Source organism: Carcharodon carcharias, chromosome 21 (genome assembly GCF_017639515.1).
Source record: "Carcharodon carcharias isolate sCarCar2 chromosome 21, sCarCar2.pri, whole genome shotgun sequence".
NCBI lineage: Eukaryota > Metazoa > Chordata > Chondrichthyes > Lamniformes > Lamnidae > Carcharodon > Carcharodon carcharias.
Window position 1 is genome coordinate 64,395,187 of NC_054487.1, and position 18,843 is coordinate 64,414,029.

Below are 18,843 nucleotides of genomic sequence, written 5' to 3' on the forward strand. Positions count from 1 at the left end.
AGGTATTCAAAGAAGTGATAATGAGGTTTCACAGCAAGTATGTTTCTTTAAAGTTAAAGGGTGGGACTAGCAAACGTCCTGGACAGCAAGGGGCTTAAAAGAGAGGTTAAGGGTAAAATAGGAATGCTTATGACAGGTACTGGAACCACAATACTCCAGAAAGCCTGACTAAGTATTAGAAATGTAAGGAAGAAATTAAAAACGAAATTAGGAAAGCAAAGAGATGGCACAAAAAAATATTAGGAAGTAAAATCGAGGAAAACCCAAAGATTTTTTATAAATACATGAAGAGGAAAAGGGTAACTAAAGAAAGAGTAGGGCCTATAAGGACCCAAGATTATAGGCCCAAACTGGTGTGCCAATTTCCCAAGCCCATTCCCAGCATCAGCCATTTCGAACACGGGAGAGATGGCACCTTCATGTTCAAGCATCCTCTCAGTTACTTACCTTTTACCATAGCCGGGTACATACTTGAAGCTCTGATTTGCCTTGCAGCTTTGAGAGCCCGCCAGGCCAATTAAGGGAGCACCCCAGTCAAAATTCAAACCAGTAACTGTTTATCTTCAGGGTTCGTTCGGGATCCAGAAACAGTTCTGGCTTCTGTTTCCCACTCCCAAATTGAAAATTCAGCCTATGGAAACACCACCACTGCCAAGCTGCCCTCCAAATTACACAACATCCTGACTTGGAAATATATCTCTTTTGCTTTATTATTTATTATTATCTGGGTCAAAATCCTAGAATTACCCACGGAACAGCACTGTGAGAATACCTTCACCACACAGACTGCAGCAATTCAAGAAAGCAGCTCACCACTACCTCCCCAAGGGCAATTAGAGATGGTCAGTCAATGGTGGTATTGCCAGTGATGGTGATATTTCATTAATGAATAAAAAATCCGATTTTGTTTGCTGCAGTAGCCTACCATCTGACTCACATAGTGTGTGAATGTGTCTTCTGCATTGGAAGAGTGTGATTGTGAAATTACCCCTTGTTTTCTAAAAAGAAACAGATGTTATTGTTGTTAAATGTGCAAAGAAAATTAGTTAAACTATTAAATGCTTCATGAAACAATGGCCATAACATCCTTTTAGGTACTGTTATATATTGCCTCAATAACCCAACACACAAATGGTTATGATAGATTTAACAGTTTAAGTTCAAAGGGAAATATCACGAACAAAGATATCTGCCTATCATCAACACCTATCTGATTCTACTCTTGCTGGTATGATAAGTTGCTGCGATCACACGTTGGTAGCAGTGGAGCTTGGCTAGAGTCGATCGACCATAATTCACAATTTGGTGACATTTCATGTAATTGCCTGTAAGCCAAATGGTATGTGGTAAAAGAAAGGCAAAAATAGTCTAACCAAAGAGAATTGTGTTTAAACTTGTTACCTCCTGGTTAGCAGCTGCCAATTCCTCTTCCAGTGTGGATACCCTCTCCAGAGCAATTCGTAGACGTTCCCTCACCTTCAGACAAAAGACAACAGATTTGTATAAATTGTAGGCATTTTTTTGTGCAAGTGTATCGTAGTGCTACTTATTGAACTAATGTAGTTCAACATTATGGTTCCATAAGTGATTAATTAGGTCCAATGTTAATGCTGATTAAGTCATCCAAAGTTCTCAGTTTAGTCCACTTTTGCCTCTGTCTTGGGTATCTTCTAATTCTGTACTGACACAAACTCAGTACGCTTCAGATTCAGTTGTTTCTTGGATAAACGAAGGATAATACTGCAATATTCCAACCTGGTACCGCAGCAATATTTATTTTAAAACTGTTAGGACCCCCAGCTAGCACTCAAACTTCTCAGCCACGTATCTAACCAGACAACATTCAATTAATAATACAACTTCTCCAATGTAATTTTTCCTTCATAAATATTGATTGTAAGAAATTGAATTAAGCTACCTAATTATGATTATCTTACAAGATCATGTGAATAGGATGCTAAGGATGAAGTTATGAGATTGACAATCAAACACTATGGGCTGAATTTTCGGGTCAGAAACATAGCTCTAGTGGGAAACTGATTAAAGTTGAGATTTTCACCAGGCATTAGCCCTTAACTAACATGGAAAGGGGTTTCCTTTCCAATTAGAGCCTGTGGGGCAGGAATAGAAGAGGGTTAGATTAAGCATGGAACAGATTTAGACTCCTATGGCAGCCATAACTGAGGCTGCTGGCTGTCCTAAGAGAGAAATCTACTGATTGTGCCAAAGCTTTTCACAACACAAGAGGGAAGCGAGATGTCATAGGAGAGTTGTAGGCCTGGTGTCCAGAATAGAGCTGCCTTCACTTAATCAATGTTGAACTGGATCTAACGTTGGAAGCTGTGAAGAAGCAGAGGGAGATTCTTTTCCAGGAGGTGTCACGCGAAGCACTGAGAAGGTCACTAGTGTATGCTCTTTCTATTTCTGTCAACTGTTAACCTCTATTTTCACTGTATAAATAATGACACTTTAAGCCAGATGTCTGGGACTCCTTTTATTGCTGCATTACAGGAAAAATGGTATGAGCTAGTGAAAGAGATAATAGGATCATTCACAGTGAAGACAAAGCCTCTGGGCAGATGTGCTTCCTTCACTGGTGGTAAGTGACTAGACATTCCAGGTTGCATGTGTTAGCACAGGTATCTCAGACTTCTTTCCATGCCACGCCCCTCAAACTGGGTCGGAGGAATTCAGCTGCAATGTTCCTGAATCAGGAGATCTGACGTTCATGGCACCCCCGTGAGATCACCGCATCCCAAGCCATGCCAATCACCTTAACGTGCAGCAGGGACATCTCTATGTTCAGCATCATCTTCCTCCACCTCCACTTCCTCCTCCCCTTTCACCTCTTACTCCTCCTCTTCTGCCAATGAGCTATCTCCTTCCAGGGCCTCATTGTCCTCAATGTCCATACCTCCCTGGAGGACCATGTTATAGAGAGTGCAGCAGACCACCACAATGACAGAGATCCTTGCAGGTCAGTATTGGAGGGCACCACCTTACCAATCCAGGCGCCGGAAGCCAGACAGCCTACTCAATGCTTGTCCCATTGAGAGGTGTCATTGGCTGTATTGCCTCTCTGCCTCTGCCCAGAGATGTGAACAGCCATGCATTCAAAGGATATACTTTGCCCCTAAGATCCATCCACACATTCTGGTTTTGGGTGAAGATCTGATGCAGCGTTAAATGTTGAAGGATGACGTTGTTATGGCAGCTGCCAGAAAAGTGAGCACAAACACGGAGGACGTTCTTGTTGTAGTCTTAGACCAGGTGCATGTTTAGGATGTGGAAGCCTTTCCTGGTGATGAATCTGACTGAACAGTTACTGGGTACTTTGATAGCCACATAGGTGCTATTGATGCTGCCCTGCACCTGGGGAAATCCAGCTAGGGCAGCAAAATCCAATGTCCTCTGTTCCTTCAAGTGTTCCAATATTCTGGGGTACCGTATTTTGCTTTAATCTGTTTTCATTTTCTTACCTTTTGTTTCCTTTAATCCTCCTTTTTTTCTTTTAACTTTTAAGGAAAACAGCAGAAGTTATTGGTCCATTGTCTTACATTACTGCAATGAATAATAATACGATGTACAGAATCAGGATTTAGATAGTCAGCAAACAAAAACGTATACAGCAAAATAGATTGGGTGTGCACTTATGACAATAATGAAAAGTTATACAAATGCCAAATTTACCTTGCAATGAGGTCCAATTAGTTACAATGTAAATCTATAACCAGCAACTAATCTGTTTTCATGTTAATTAAGACCGGATGGAACATCAACCTGATATATTCATCCGTGCCTTAGTTTTTGTAAAATTTGGATGGGGTTTTCCCAATCTCATGCCATCATTTTAGCAGAAACCCTGGAGAAACAGTGATCTTCCACTAGAGAACCTCCACAGAAACTTGAGGCAATTGTTTCTAAACATGTTTATGGATTCATTAAAATAAATTCAATGAGAAAAACACTGGGTAAGGACTAGGATAGCTGGAGTAGAAATAACCTTACATCTTATCTAATTAACCAACTAATTGTTTCATGATTTAGGCATTGTGATCATCAAAATGGTCAAAAAACTGAACAGGTCTGGGTGCTAGGGTCTAACACTGAGGAAGAACTCACTTTAATTTCGGTTTGTATAGTATTGGTTTATAGTTGGGTTGACACTGCACACACAATTGTCAATGTGGCAATTTCTTGACATGAAACAAAAAAGTCAATAATCAATGCACACTCACTCATCAGGTCTGTACAGCCCACAACACATTTGTGCATGAACAAAAGTGCATGCATCTCCTGGCTCTAGTTCCTTATGCTAAAGGGCAAGCAGACTTCTGCCCCTTACAAAGTTTACCAGGAAATCCTGGAGATAGCAAGCACCTGAACCTGGTGCGACAAATAATATGCCAATATCCGGATCTAGGTGTTGCAACACATCCTCAACAGGATAATGGGCTCCAGGGTGATAAATAATGATTAGAGAAGGATGCTAAATATTTGAACTGTGGCTTGGAACAGATCATAGGATTGTTGTGATGTAATCACTTCTAGTACTCTATCCTCTTCATCACACGCACTACCTATGTCCACATTCATGATATTGCCTACCTCCAACCTTCCTTCAGCCCTTTTGCCCCTAAAGCCTTCAGCGATGCCTTTGTCATTTCCAGACTCAATGATTGCCAGATCATCCACCCTCCCATAAACTTAAACTTCAAATCCTGCTGTCTCTATCCTTTCATACACTAAATCCCACTTGCCTATGAACTATGTCTTTGATAATCTACAATGGCTCCTGATCCAATGGCTTCTGATTTTAAATTCCCAATTTATGGGCGGAATTGTCTGTGTCTGCTGGCGAAAGGCATATTCAGTGGCATAAGCGGACAACAAGGTGAGAAGGCCAAAAATCAGTTTTACAACGTTGTGAAATCAGTTTGCGATCATTCACTCAGCCCATTGATGGTGGGCCGTGTTTCCTGCTATCAGATGTCGGGAACCTCGTTGTGATACATCACCACAGCATTATAAGGCTAGCCCACCGGACCCATCGCCCTCTCACTGGATCGTCTGCCAATTTTGGCATGACGGCATATAAAGGATGTGCACTTGGCGGGCTGCACATCGAGGGGAACTTGGAGGCGAGTGCACAGTAATGTCGCAAAGCACTCACGAGAGACGCCTGATGAACTTCAAAGTTGAGGCGCATTGGCAGGGGCTGGGAGCAAAGGCATTCCTGCAGTTGAGGTGACTTTGTGGGGGGGGCGAGGGGTTGAGCAAAGGCTGCCTTGCGGTTGTGGCGACTTGGGGGGTTGGAGCAAATGCTGCCCTCCTGTTGAGGTGACTTTGCAGGGTGTGGGGGCGGGGCAAAGGATGCCTTGCAGTTGAGGTGACTTTGGTGGGGAGGGAAGGCTGCCCTGCAGTTGAGGCGACTTTGGGGGTTGGGTGCAAAGGCTGCCTTGCAGTTGAGGTGACTTTGTGGGGGGGCAAAAGCTGACTTGCGGTTGAAGGTAGCACACAAGCACATGCGGGGTGCTGGGCAAGGGAAGAGGCCACGCATTAGGGACACCTTGGAGAAAAAGACCATTTCTCTGCAGCTGAGACAGTTCAGGTGTAGCCACATTGATATGATTGGAGTTGGGCCTCTAGCTTATCTGCCCACTCAAGCAACGTAGAGGCATAAAAGTGCTACCAAGTGCTGCAGAGTTTTTCACCATCGGGCACAGACTGCAAACTAATGAGCATTTTAGTGGATTGAAGAAGAGTTGAATGACTTGGCACAATCTCCTTGCTAAAGTTGGCCACGAGCCGTCCCTGGCGCAGGCGCTCACAACCCCTTGCAAATTCATCACCCCCGATTTGGACCAGTCTCCCTCATGATTCAAGCTAACAGTGCAGCCTTGCAGCATGAGTTAGGAGAATGCCTACAAATGGGCTGAGAGCGCAGCATACAGTCCAATGGGCAAAGCTGCCATCAATTGGTCAGATGGAATGGGGTGAAGGAAGTGGGGTTTCAGGCAGGCTTGCAGCGCACTAATCTCTGGCTATCCAAGTGGTGGCCAGCATGCTCCAGGATGCATTAAGGGGCTTTCAGACTGACCCAAGAGAGGTTCTTAGAACACATGCTAACCCATGCATCTCTCTCTTTCATCCTGCAGGAGAAGAACATTAGGATCATGGAGCCTGGTGAACTAGCTGTATGCCTCAAGGCGTACAGAGAGTGAAAACAACAGAGAAGAGAGCAACTGAGGCACCTGGCTGCGCAGAGGAAGGAGCAGCACCCTCTCAAAGAAGGGGCGGCTAGGGTTCCCACACATGCCACCAAAGAGTTACAGCGAGCCTTTGCTGGTTGGCGCCTACCAAGACCCACAGTCTACTGACGTCACCTTTCATTCCTGCAGATGCCTGAGAACCAGTGTTGCTGAAGACTGTGCATGTCTAGGGAACCGGTCAGTCACATCTGCCAGCTACTGCAGGATTTGGCGCCACGTGGATATGGAGGGCATCCACTGCCAGTGGCTGTGAAAGTGACAGCAGCACTCAGTTTCTACGCCAATGGTTCCTTTCAGGGCTCCACAGGTGACCTTGGTGGGATATCACAAGCCTCTAACCACAAATGCATCCATGAGGTCATGGATGCCATCTTTGCAAGGGCACACAACTTTGTGCATTTTGCTTGGGACCAGGAGAGCCAGGATGCAAGAGTGATTGGATTTGCCCAAGTTTCAGGGTTCCCACAGGTGCAGGGTGCCATCGACAGCATTCATGTGACACTCAGATCTTCATCACAACACGCAGTCAACTATGTGAACCGCAAGGGGTTCCATTCGCTGAATGTGCAGCTGGTGTACGACCACTGCAAACGCATCCTGCAGGTCTGTGAACGATTTCCAGGGAGTATGCATGCCTTTTACATTCTAAGTTGGTCACAGGTCCCTGACTTCTTCCAGGGTCCACAGAGGCTGCAGGGATGGGTCCTCGGGAACAAGGGCTACCTGTCGAGGACGTGGCTGATGACACCGGTGCGGTAGGCTCTGACTGCAGCAAAGTGAAGGTTTAATGAGGTTCATGCTGCAACTTGCAACTTGGTGGAGCAAATCATTGGGATGTTGAAAATGAGGTTCCTTTGCCTGGTGGAGCCCTACAATGTACTCCACAAGGGCTGTAATGCATCATCATCACCTGCTGTGCCCTTTACAACCTGGCACTGCAACGGGGAGAGAAGCTAGCTGAGGAGGAGATGCAGGAGCTGGAGGTCTCCTTTGATGAGGAGGACATCAATGGTGATGAGGGTGAAGAGGTTCTTGAAGGTGACGATGACAGCGATGAGGCCCTCACACTGGCCAGATGAGGCGGGTGCATTTGGGAGGCCCTCACAGCTGCTACATTTGTGGAGGATGATGACAACATATGTTGTCTCCTCACTGCAAGATCCTCACATTGCACCTATGAATGTTTGACTCCAGTTAGACTTATGGCAGCACGCACACCCTCTGTGAGAATGCTCCTGTCACAGAGAGGAATTAGAGGCCCTAATAGTTGCTCGATTGTAGGAGGATGATGACAACATGCAGTGAGGGAACTCCATAGATTTTCACATGGCGTCTGAGAATGTCTGACTCCTGTCTGGCCGAGGGCAGCTCGCTTACGCTCTGAGATCAGGGTCATAACATACAGATGCAGCCATGAAACTTTAAAAGCATCTGAATCTTTGTCCGCCTTCAGCATCTGACCCCTTCAGGTGCACAGCGTCACGAGTCACAGATGCTAAAGAGATGGGGGCCAGCCCCATCTTAAAGGCGCTGAGAGCACAAAGAGAGAATGGCGGAACTCTGTGATGCCTGCCCATGACATTCTGGTAGCAATGACAAGCACCATCGAGGTGTAGGCATCATAACATGCCCAGGAAGTGTGAGGCCAGATGATTGCTTTGATCTAAAGGCTGAACCAGGCACAGGGATGAGGCCCTGGACTGAGACACCTGCCTTTATCTTGTGCAGAAAGGTTTCACATCTGAGTGACATGAACACTGCTCATCAGAACAAGGAGCCATAGGCAGAGAGACATTCTTGGCAGTTTATTGACAATAATGAACATTATGTACCAGTGATTAACACCCAGCCTGTGCAACTATGTCTTCTTAACTTTCCTAACACTGTCGCAATGTCTTAGTGCTCCCTGGGCATCTGCAGCGGAGATGGAGGCAATCTGCTGACTACTGCGCACTATCTTGGCAGGCGTCCTCTAAAGTTCTGAGACCTGAAGGCCCGCAGCCTGCTTTTGGGGCTTTGCTGTGTGGCAGTGACACCCTTTTTGGCCTGTGGAGTGGGAGCTGTTGAGGTCACAGGAAGACGGGATTCAGATGGGTCAGACATTCCCAGAGTCAGCTGGATGGATGGCCCCGGGGGGTACACCTGCTGATCTTCCTCTCTGAGTGCCCAGGGCCCCTGCCTGACTCCTCAAGGAGAAGGCATACCTGGAGTGAGATTGGGCTGCATTGCACCCCTCTCTTGTACACACTGTTGGGGGCCAAATATGGTGTCAGCGATGGAGATGAGCCCACGCAGCAATGAAGGAGCGATGTCCTGGACCAAGGTCTCCATGGCAGCCATGGTGTTGACCTCTGTGCATTGGCATGCTGGTGCTATCACCTCAGCCTGAAAGTAGACAGACTCCTCCATCATGCAATCTGAGGAGTGCAGCAGACATCCCTACCTGATGTTCCTGAGATTGCCTTTGCAGCTTCAGCAACTGTGACATGACTGAGTCCACAGGCTCGTCATCTGACTCAGACTCAGCAAATTTCTGGCCTTCAGCAGTGCTCCAAGTGCTGGACATCTGGGAAGTCCCTGCCGCTGCTGCTGTGGATCAGAAAATGTGATGTGCTTATCAGGTTGTGATCCCGAGACTACACTAAAGCTAGGTCCCACTGAGGTGTATGTCTCTGCACTGGTGGAGGGTGAGGGTGAGCACTGTGATGGGACTTCAAGGAGGGTGTCTTCAGATTCCTCTTCAGAGGTCTCTTTGTGGTTTGATTGGAGGCCCTGTGTCATGGACTCCCTTGGTAGTTTCCCAGATGTGCCTGCGAAAGCAAGGAGAAATAATTAGAGCATTGCAGTGGCCTGTGAAACAGGATATATCACTCATAGCATGGTCGTCTGATGGATGTTACATTGCTGGATACTCACTAGCTCACTAGGTAGAGCATCACCGACCTCACCGTCAGCACAGGAATGATCCAGACCCTCACTGGCCAGCTAGATGGCTCTGTTTTCAAATTCCGTGAGAATCTTGATTTCAGGCATTCCTCCACCGATCTGCAACCTCTCTCTCTTGTTGTGTGCCAGCTTGTCCTGCATGAACAGAGATGAAGAGAATGTAAGCAGGATGCCTGCCAGGCCAGATGATAAGTATGCCTGGCATGTGTGGGTGGTGAGTAGTCCCACGGACGAGGTGAGGACAATGAAGGTCTGTGTGAGAGAGTGAACGGTGATGCCCCTTGAACTGGCAGTGAGTGAGGGCCCTGGGGGTATGTGATGGGTTTGTGAGTGTGTGAGTTGAGAGTGATGAGAAGAGCGACTTATCCTGGCGGAATGGAGATCATTCACGCTCTTGTGGCACTGGGTGGTTGTCCTCTTTTGCAGGGCGTTGGCGCTGACCACCACTGGTATCGCCTCCCAAGCTGCATTAGTGATGTTGTTGCCCATCCAGAGCAGAGTGGGGCAGAGGACATCACGGCCAGCCTCCATTTTGTCCAAAACGAGCTCGAAGGACACGTCATTGAACCTAGGGGCTGCACTCATTATGCCTTTCATTGCCATGTCTTCTTTGCAGCAGTCATGGGCTGGAAGCACTGAGAGTTGTGCACGTGGCTACATTTTAAGTATGGCGCCTGGCATGATGAAGTGGCGAGGTGATGGTGTTACGGGCACATAAGAGCCCGGCTGCCATTGAAACAGCATGTTTCCTGGGAATGCATAATTAATGTGGCGGGTTTGGGACGATACAGCATGAAAAGCCACCATTGCAGCTGGCAGGTAAAACATTGTTTATCCACCCACTACTGCAGTTAGTGCAAATCTGGAAATATTCCACCCTATGTGTTTAAATTCCTCTTCTCCGTCTCCAGCTTCCTTCAATGCTACATCCTCAATTCTAGACTCTCAATTCTTCTGGCGGAGACCTTTTGTGAACCCCTTCTCTCCTTGTCCTACCATGGCAACTATGATTTCTAGCCTTAGTCTCTCAGAACTTCTTCATTAAATCCAGGGCAAGGGAGAGAAATCATGGACCCTGATGCTTCTCTTATTTCTTGGCTCCTTATCCTGCAACCCCCCCACCCCCTTTAATCCTCCCCCTCACATCCTTTGGGTGCAGAGAATTGGGAACTGGAGTCACAGTGGGGTCAAACTGTTTTATATATGTTTAGCAAAACTAAGCTTTTATACTCTACGCCTCTATTTATAAATCCCATCGAAAGCTCAGATTTTAGTATTATACATGTTACAACCACGGCTTTGTCAAACAATAACACACAACTTGGTCACTCATATTATGCAACCAGCTCCGCTTCTTTGAATCTGGCCCTATGCAATATCTGGACAGCAACATCCAAAAGACTTGAAACTCACAAGCACCGCAAGTAACAATCCAATGTACAAATGAGAATATCTTTAGCTAACAGTGATGTATTCTGTTGGCGCATAACTCCCAGTTTCACTTCCAAGTTTAAAAATGGCAATATCATCCAGTAAATTAACACCACCCAATTTACCTGTAATTGTCTTCTATTTCTATCCACACGAGTGGGCTTTGTGAACAGGAAAACTACTCTTTGCATTGATAAATATTTTCTCATTTTAAATCGAAACTAACCACATTTACAAATGCCCATCATGGAGCATCTCATAGGAGAATAAAGTACTGCAGATGCTGGAAACCTGAAATATAAACAGAAAATGCTTGACATACTCAACAGGCCAGGCAGCATCTGTGGAGAAAGAAACTGAGTCAACACTTCAGGTCCACTCTCTGCACTAGTTCTGATGAAAAGTTATTGACCTCTGTTTCTCCCTGCACAGATGTCACCAGATGTGCTAAGCATTTCCCATTTCTATTGGAGCAAAAATAACCCCTTTTGCCGGCCCTCCAAAAAGCAATCCGACTTCTTGTAAACCTCTCATCCCCCTTCAGCAAGAAACCCAGCAGTAGCTGCCTGAGATCTGGTTTGGCAAATTAAACATGAATTTGAAAAAAAAAAGTTAAGGTATGAAGAAAACATAAACAACTTGCTTAGTGAAAAAAATCAATGTCAAAACAATAAATTGATCATTTAAAAAGAATTAGTAATTAATAAAAGTGATCATTAAAGAATACGAAGCAGCAAAAACCTTTTTGCCTTTCCGCTTAAAAAGCAGAGCTAGAGAGAGACAGACTAAGTCCCAAGTCCTGTTCACCAACTAACATCCAACCTTGTGTTCACCTCTGGTGGAGTACACTCCATGTTGGGCCGGCAGAATTCATGTTAAAATAGGGATTGGATACGGGTTTCAGCCTGGGTTTTCCTCCTTCCCTCATCCAGTGTGTGGATAGGTTTTTGGGAAAGGAGGAGGGGAAAGATATATATCTGTGTGTCTGCCTCACTCCCACTCTTCAGGGCTCTCTCTCTCTCTCACCCACACACTCACTCAATCTCATACATTCACTTACTCACACACATTCACTCACACTCACTCATATTAATTTTTTGCAGCTTTAGTGAAAAGCCCAAACTTCTCAAATTTCTCTTTCTAACTATCTCCTCATTATTCATAATATTCTGGTAAGTCTACAATGCATTTTTTACTATTTAAGGGTGCTGAAAACGACACAGTAATCCCAAGTACAGTCTAATTACAGTCCTGTAAAATTCCAATTCTTTCTTTTGTATTCTGTACTTTTAGACACATGATGATTCATTTATCTGCTTTTATTGCCCTGTTCCATCTTTTTAAAAGCCTGTATATCTGCACAATAAGATTCCTCTGCTCCATTTAACGCCTTACATTTTTGAGACCTGTATTTCCTTTTCCTATTCTTAATTCCAAAATCTATAACTTCACATTTCTCTATTTTGAAATGCATCTGCCTAATCTCTAACTCTTTCTGTATCCCACAAGTCTATGTCCTGCTGCTGTCTTTTGCAACTGTCACTCACTCACTCATCCCTGGGCCTGGGAGGTTTGGAGATTAATATCGCTGAAGGATTTGGGATGGCTGTGAAATTGGCAAGATGCACTTCCTCTCAACCTTGTCTAACAACCCAGCCGCCCCGAGCCTCATTGTTGCTGCAACTGCAGGGTTCCCCATCATCTTGACGCCTGTAGTCCTTTAGCGGGTCAGCACCTGTACTGGAGAGGGAGAATGTGGCCAAGGGCAGACTTCATCACCCTGAATGCACACTGGTTGTCAAAAAAGTGTCCTCGCAGACTTGGGCTCTCCCTCCTGGACAATCGGATCCACACTGGAATTTTGTTCCAGAGCCTAGGACCCACTGTGTGCTTGTGTGCAAGCCCATTGAGGTGTGAGGTGACCACCTGAGAGAGGGGCAGTGCTACCTAAGCCTGGGCCCTGCCTGAACACACATTAGCACCATATGCACCCCTCCCCTGGGTCCTGGTCTGTCCATCAAAGAAGTTACAAAATGTAGCAGAACAGTGGCCTGCTAATGCTGGGGTTGTGTTGGCACTCCCCAATTCCAGATAAGTTTAGAAATTAACTTATTGACCCCTTCATAGGTCTTTTTTTAAAACCTTACTTTATCCTCATGAGTCCAGACCATTATTCCAGCCTGGATTCCCAAGTGGGGCCCATTTAGTGGCCACTATATCTGGTCCTACATCGTGCCCATCTGAGAACCAGAATGCAGGGTATATAAGTGCCCTATTGTTAAAATGTCCACTGCTTGCTGAGCCTTTGCTGTTTCCATTCACTTAAAGGCAATTAATCTCTTGGAGGTTGATTCTTATTGGGATCCACCAATCTATGGGCCATTTCTGGAAAATACTTCTGCTTCATAATACTGGAGGAATCAAGCAGGCAAATCAATGGCCTAGTGCTTAGTCATAAGTGTCACAGAAAAATCATTTCCCTTGATGCTTACAACTTAAGTGATGTCGGAGTGATCGATGTTCAACAACAGAAACTTCCAATTCCTGCTCTAACATCAGGGTGTGTTGGAGAGGTGGTGATGGTGTAGTGGTACTGTCAGTAGACTGGTAATCCAGCGACCCATGGTAATGCCCCGGGGACCCAGGTTCTGGACCATGAAACCATTGTCGATGGTCGTAAAAATCCATCTGGTTCACTAATGCCCTTTAGGGAAGGAAATTTGCCATCTTCACCTGGTCTGGCCTATATGTGACTCCAGATCAAGCTGCTAAAAAGTCACTAAAAAGGAATGAAGACGGGTGGACCATCGACCTAGACTCTGGAAAAGACAACAACAAGTCCAGTTCTGTCAACCCGGCAAAGTCCTCCTTAGTAAGGTGTGGGGGCTTGTACCAAAATTGAGAGAGCTGTCTCACAGACTAGTCAAGCAATAGCCTGGCATAGTCATACTCAAGGAATCATACCTTATAGATAATGTCCCAGACACCACCATCACCATCCCCAGCAGGACAGACCCAAGAGAGGTGGCGGCATAATCGTATACAGTTGGGAGGGAGTTGCCTTGGGAGTCCTCAACATCAACTCCGGACTCCATGAAGTCTCATGGCATCAGGCCAAACATGGGCAAGGAAACCTCCTGCTGATAACCATATACCACCCTCCCTCAGCTGATAAATTAGTATTCCTCCATGTTGAACACCACTCGGAGGAAGCACTGAGGGTGGCAAGGATCACTCAGCTTCTGACATCATTACAGCCTTGGTTCAAACATGGGCAATAGAGCTGAACTCCAAAGGTGAGGTGAGAATGACTGACTTGATACCAGGGCAGCATTTGACCCTACCAAAACAGGAGTCAATGGGAATCGGGGGGAAATCTCTTCACAGGTTGGAGTCATACCTAGCACAAAGGAAGATGGTTGTGATTGTTGGAGGTCCATCATCTCAGTTGAAGGACATCAGTGCAGGAGTTCCTCAGGGTAATGTCCTAGATCCAACCATCTTCAGCTGCTTCATAAATGACCTTCCTTCCAAAATAAGGTCAGAAGTGGGGATGTTCACTGATGATTGCACAACGTTCAGCACCATTTGCGACTCCTCAGGTACTGAAGCAATCCGTGTCCATATGCAGCAAGACCTGGACAATATCCAGGCTTGGGCTGACTAGTGACAAGCAACATTCATGCCACACAAATGCCAGGCAATGACTATCTTCCACAAGAGAGAATCTGACCAAAGGGAGGTGGTGGTATAGTGGTATTGTCACTGAGCTAATACTCCAGATACCCAGGGTAATGCTCTGGGGACCTGAGTTCAAATTCCACCACAGCTGATGGAAATCTGGAATCAAAGTCTAATGATTATCATAAAAACCCTTCTAGTTGACTCTTAAATGCCCTCCAGTTCTCAAGGGCAATAGATGCTAGCTCACATCCCATGAATGAATAAATGTCCTAATGGCAATTCATTAGCATCACTGAATTCCCCCACTATCAACCATTGACCAGGAATTGAACTGAACACATAAATACTGTGGCTACAAGAGCAGATCAGAAGCTAGGAATCCTGCAGTGAGTCAGCTCCTGACTCCCCAAAGGCACAAGTCAGGAGTGTTATAGAATACCTTCCACTAGCCTGGATGAGTGCAGCTCCAACAACACTTAAAAAACTTGACACCATCCTGGACAAAGCAGCCTGCTTGATTGGCACCACTTCCACAAACATTCACCCCCTCCAGCACTGACAAATAGTGGCAGCAGTGTGTACCATCACCAAGGCTCCTTAGGCAGCATCTTCCAAACCCTGAGTCCTGCCTCATGAAGGACAAATGTGTATGAACAGAGAGGAAGAAAAACTGAGTGAATGGCTGTCACTGCAGCAATGCACACACAGCTACATTAGTTTGGAGGCTGATAGAGGCGGCATAGAGACATTTCAGAAGTGACATTCAATTACTTTATAAAAATCACTACTGAAGAGGAAAGAGTCAGCTACATCCTTTTGTCAGCAGGATAGAAAGGGTTAAATTTGTTTAAAAGTTGAGAGATGAGTGAGGATGCCAGTAAAAACCCAGGCAAAATTTTTTAAAAATTCAGCACACATCTCCAGCCAAAGTCAAATGATCTGATTCATCGCTATGAATTTCAAAGCCTGAGGCAGGAGCCAAGTGAGCCTGTGAACAATTTCTTAACAAGATTGAAAAATGTAAATTCAAGAAAACAGATGCAAGGTTGATAGCTCAGCTCATTTGCGGCTTTACTTTACACCCTGTTTCATTTCCTTCTTTCCAGACAGAAAACTGACAACTGGCTCTCATAACTGCAGATTCTCTGTTTCTTCATCCAAAAGCATATATTTCTCTCTCTCCATGTCTCTGAGTCTGAGACTCTATCCAGAAAGGCCAGCTGTCCCGCTTTTCTGTCAAAGTGTGAAAACTTTGCATTTGATTTTCAAAAGATTTTGGCCTGGGCCTCTTTCCCCATGACAATCAAATCTTTCGCCATGGGCCTACTTCCAAGCAGAGATCAGGTTGATCACCAACCTCTCTCCAGGACACCCCATTTTACTTTAAATTAAAAGAAACATCTTAAAACATAACTGTCTTCTAAAGTCTTGCATTAATAAAAAATCTTGAGTTTTCAATTCGACAAATTGTTCATTCTGGTGCATTAATCTGTTTTTTGTTTTTCTGCCTGTCTTTCAAATGTCCAAAATTTTCCGTTTTTTCTATGATAATTTGAGACTTTTTTGTGACAAGAATGCGTGGAGCTTTGAAGATGTGATGCCCTGAGATGCGATTTTTTTTGAGAGGCGGCAATTTAGAAGTCCCAATTTCAGATATTATATATTTTAGATAAGTAATGTTACAAATACAAAGTTTATTAGATTATTTTGTTTTGGGACTACCTCTTTAATTTAGAGTAAAATGAAGGAATGAAGGAGGTCAGATGACCTGCTTCAAATCCTGCTTGAAAACAAGCCTGCGTGGCTTGGTTGTTTTGGGGACAGTGGGGCCCAGGTTGACTTACAAGGAAGAAGGTGCAAGATGTTGACGCTTGTAAACGATGACCAGAGTAACTGTGTTGATGGTGAATAGACTGTTCAGCTGGAATCTTGTGCTCTCGCTGGTGGCAAGCTTGGAGGTGGGAAAGGTATTTACAAAGGCGGGAAGGCAGCCTGCAAGAACGCTGCTGCTTTCCCGCCTCTGCCAGAATTAAGTTCTGGGCTGTAAGGCCCATGGTCCACCTTCCTGCCCTGACACCAAATCCAAATGAGCCCTTAAGCGGCCAATTAATGATCATTTAAGGACCTCATTATGCCACTGTTGCTGGTATTAACCTAGCTGTAGGCAGGCCTATCACCATGCAGCATGTACAGCAGGTAAAACGGTGTGGTCAGCTTGTCACCTGTTGTTTTGGGGGGGGGTGGGGAGGGGGTGGTGGGGTGGTTGGCGGATGGTCCCTTGATCAAAGGCACTCAGTGCTTGATTGAGGGACTGAACATCGTGAAGGGAAATAAAAACAGAAAGTTCTGGAAAAACTCAGCAGGTCTGGCAGCATCTGTGGAGAGAGAAACAGAGTTAACGTTTCAAGTGCGTGTGACTTCTTCAGAGCTAAAGAGAAGTAAAAATATGATAGATTTTATACTGTTTAAGAGGGGGTGGAGCAGATGGAACGAGATGCAAGGTCAGGGATAGATGACAGCTAAATAGACATTGACAAAGGTGTCATGGACACGACAAAGGGAGTGTTAAAGGTAGTGATGGAGAGCAAAGAAGGTGCCGAGAGTGGCATAAATGTCAAATAGCAGAAGTGTTAATTGCAGAAAAAGGGTCAGCAATTGTGAAAGCAAAACATAAAAACAAGTGACAAATGGCCCTCTGAAGGAAGAAGGGGTTTGGGGAAAAGGATTTTAAAAAATGAACAAATCATTAAGTATATAATAAATAAATTAAATAAATAAACATTGGATTAAAAATTGAGTCAAGAGGGTGAAAAATGTTCATGCTCTGAAGTTGTTGAACTCAATGTTAAGTCCAGAAGGTTGTAAAGTGTCTAATCGGAAGACAAGGTGCTGTTCCTCCAGTTTGTGTTGGGCTTCACTGGAACATTGCAGCAGGCCAAGGGCAGACATGTGGACATGAGAGCAGGATGTTGTGTTGAAATGGCAAGCAACAGGAAGATTTGGGTCATGCTTGCAGACTGAGCGAAAATGTTCCGCAAAGCGGCACCCAGTCTGCGTTTAGTCTTCCCAATATAAAGAAGACTGCATTGGGAACAGTGAATGCAGTTGATCAAATTGAAGGAGGCGCAAGTGAAGTGCTGCATCACCTGAAAGGAGTGTTTGGGGCCTTGACGGTGAGGATGGAGAAGATAAAGGGGCAGGTGTTGCACCTTCTGCAATTGCATGGGAAGGTGCCATAGGATGGTATGAGCAGTTGGGGGTGATGGAGGAATGGACCAGGGTGTCACGGAGGAAATGGTTCCTATGGAATGCTGACAGGGGGGTGAGGGGAAGATGTGTTTGATGGTGGCATCATGCTCGAGTTGGTGGAAATGGTGGAGGATGATCCTTTTGAATATGGAGGCTGTGGGGTGAAAATTGAGGACAAGGGGGACCCAATCCTGGTTCTGGGAGGGAGGGGAAGGGGTGAGGGCAGAGGTGTGGGAGATGGGTCAGACACTGTTGAGGGCCCTGTCAACCACAGTGAAGGGGAAGCTTGCTGAGAGCCACCCGTCAGTGCTTGCTGCAGACACCATTGCACCACTCTCCCTATGAACTCCATCTGACAAAAACATCCCCTCCATTACTTACCTGTGGCCTGGATCATTCCTGATCCTGGGGTTCAAGTGCCTGTCCTCCCAGCAGTAGGTATGATCTCCCCAGTGGCACTGCTGAGCACAAGAGCCGTTGGACACTGACTGGCCGGCAGCTCTCAGTAGATGAGACTTCCCCTCCCCCTACCCAGGGTCTTGATTCCAGGGGAAGGCTCGCTGCTGGCCTCGCCACTGCTTGATTCATATGTGGTTTGGCAGGCCCTCCTGAAATGAGACAATGCAGGTCTCTCGCCGGCTCTCCAGCCAGCAGGTGAGATCCCTGACACCTCAACAAGATTCCTCCCTAAAAGTCTTGAGTCTCACATGAAGATGTTAGGATTGTCTGGTAAATAATTATACTTTAATTTCAAGATAAAATGGATTTGGGTGTTTAAAGGTTAGTTAATTAGTGTTTATAACTGGCTACAAGGTCCAGATGATTCACACTGGGAAGGGAAAAGTCTGTAGGAAGACACTGTAGGATCGGTTTACAAGTTTTTCTAAGGGATCTCTGAACCCTCATAGACACGGTCAGTTTGCAAGAATCCGAGGCAGAAAGAGAGCAGAGAGATGGAGGCAGACAGTCTGATCACCATGTAGAATGCAGGTGGGAGCTCAACGTGGGGAAGTGTGATGTAAGGCACTTTGGGAAGGCTAGTATGGAACTGCATACAATATATAACATGATTTTGAAAGGTGTAGATGAACAGACAGATTTGGATGTTCATACACACAAATTCTTAAAGTGACAGAGCAAGTTGTTAAATTGGTTAAAAAATATATGCTTTTACCATGGCTTATAAGTAAAGGAATAAAATAGAAAAGCAAAGAGATCATGCTAGAATGTTATAAATTACTGGTTAGGCCTCATCTTCAAA

General features: G+C 45.4%; 1 protein-coding gene across 1 annotated transcript in view; it reads right to left on the minus strand.

Moving 5' to 3' along the window:
- Positions 1-18,843, minus strand: part of ppfia2 (PTPRF interacting protein alpha 2) — a 647,479-nt gene that overhangs the window by 330,885 nt on the left and 297,751 nt on the right. Inside the window, exon 8 of the mRNA XM_041215777.1 lies at positions 1,402-1,476. Coding sequence (XP_041071711.1) covers positions 1,402-1,476 — 75 coding nt within the window. The remainder of the gene's footprint in view (positions 1-1,401; positions 1,477-18,843) is intronic.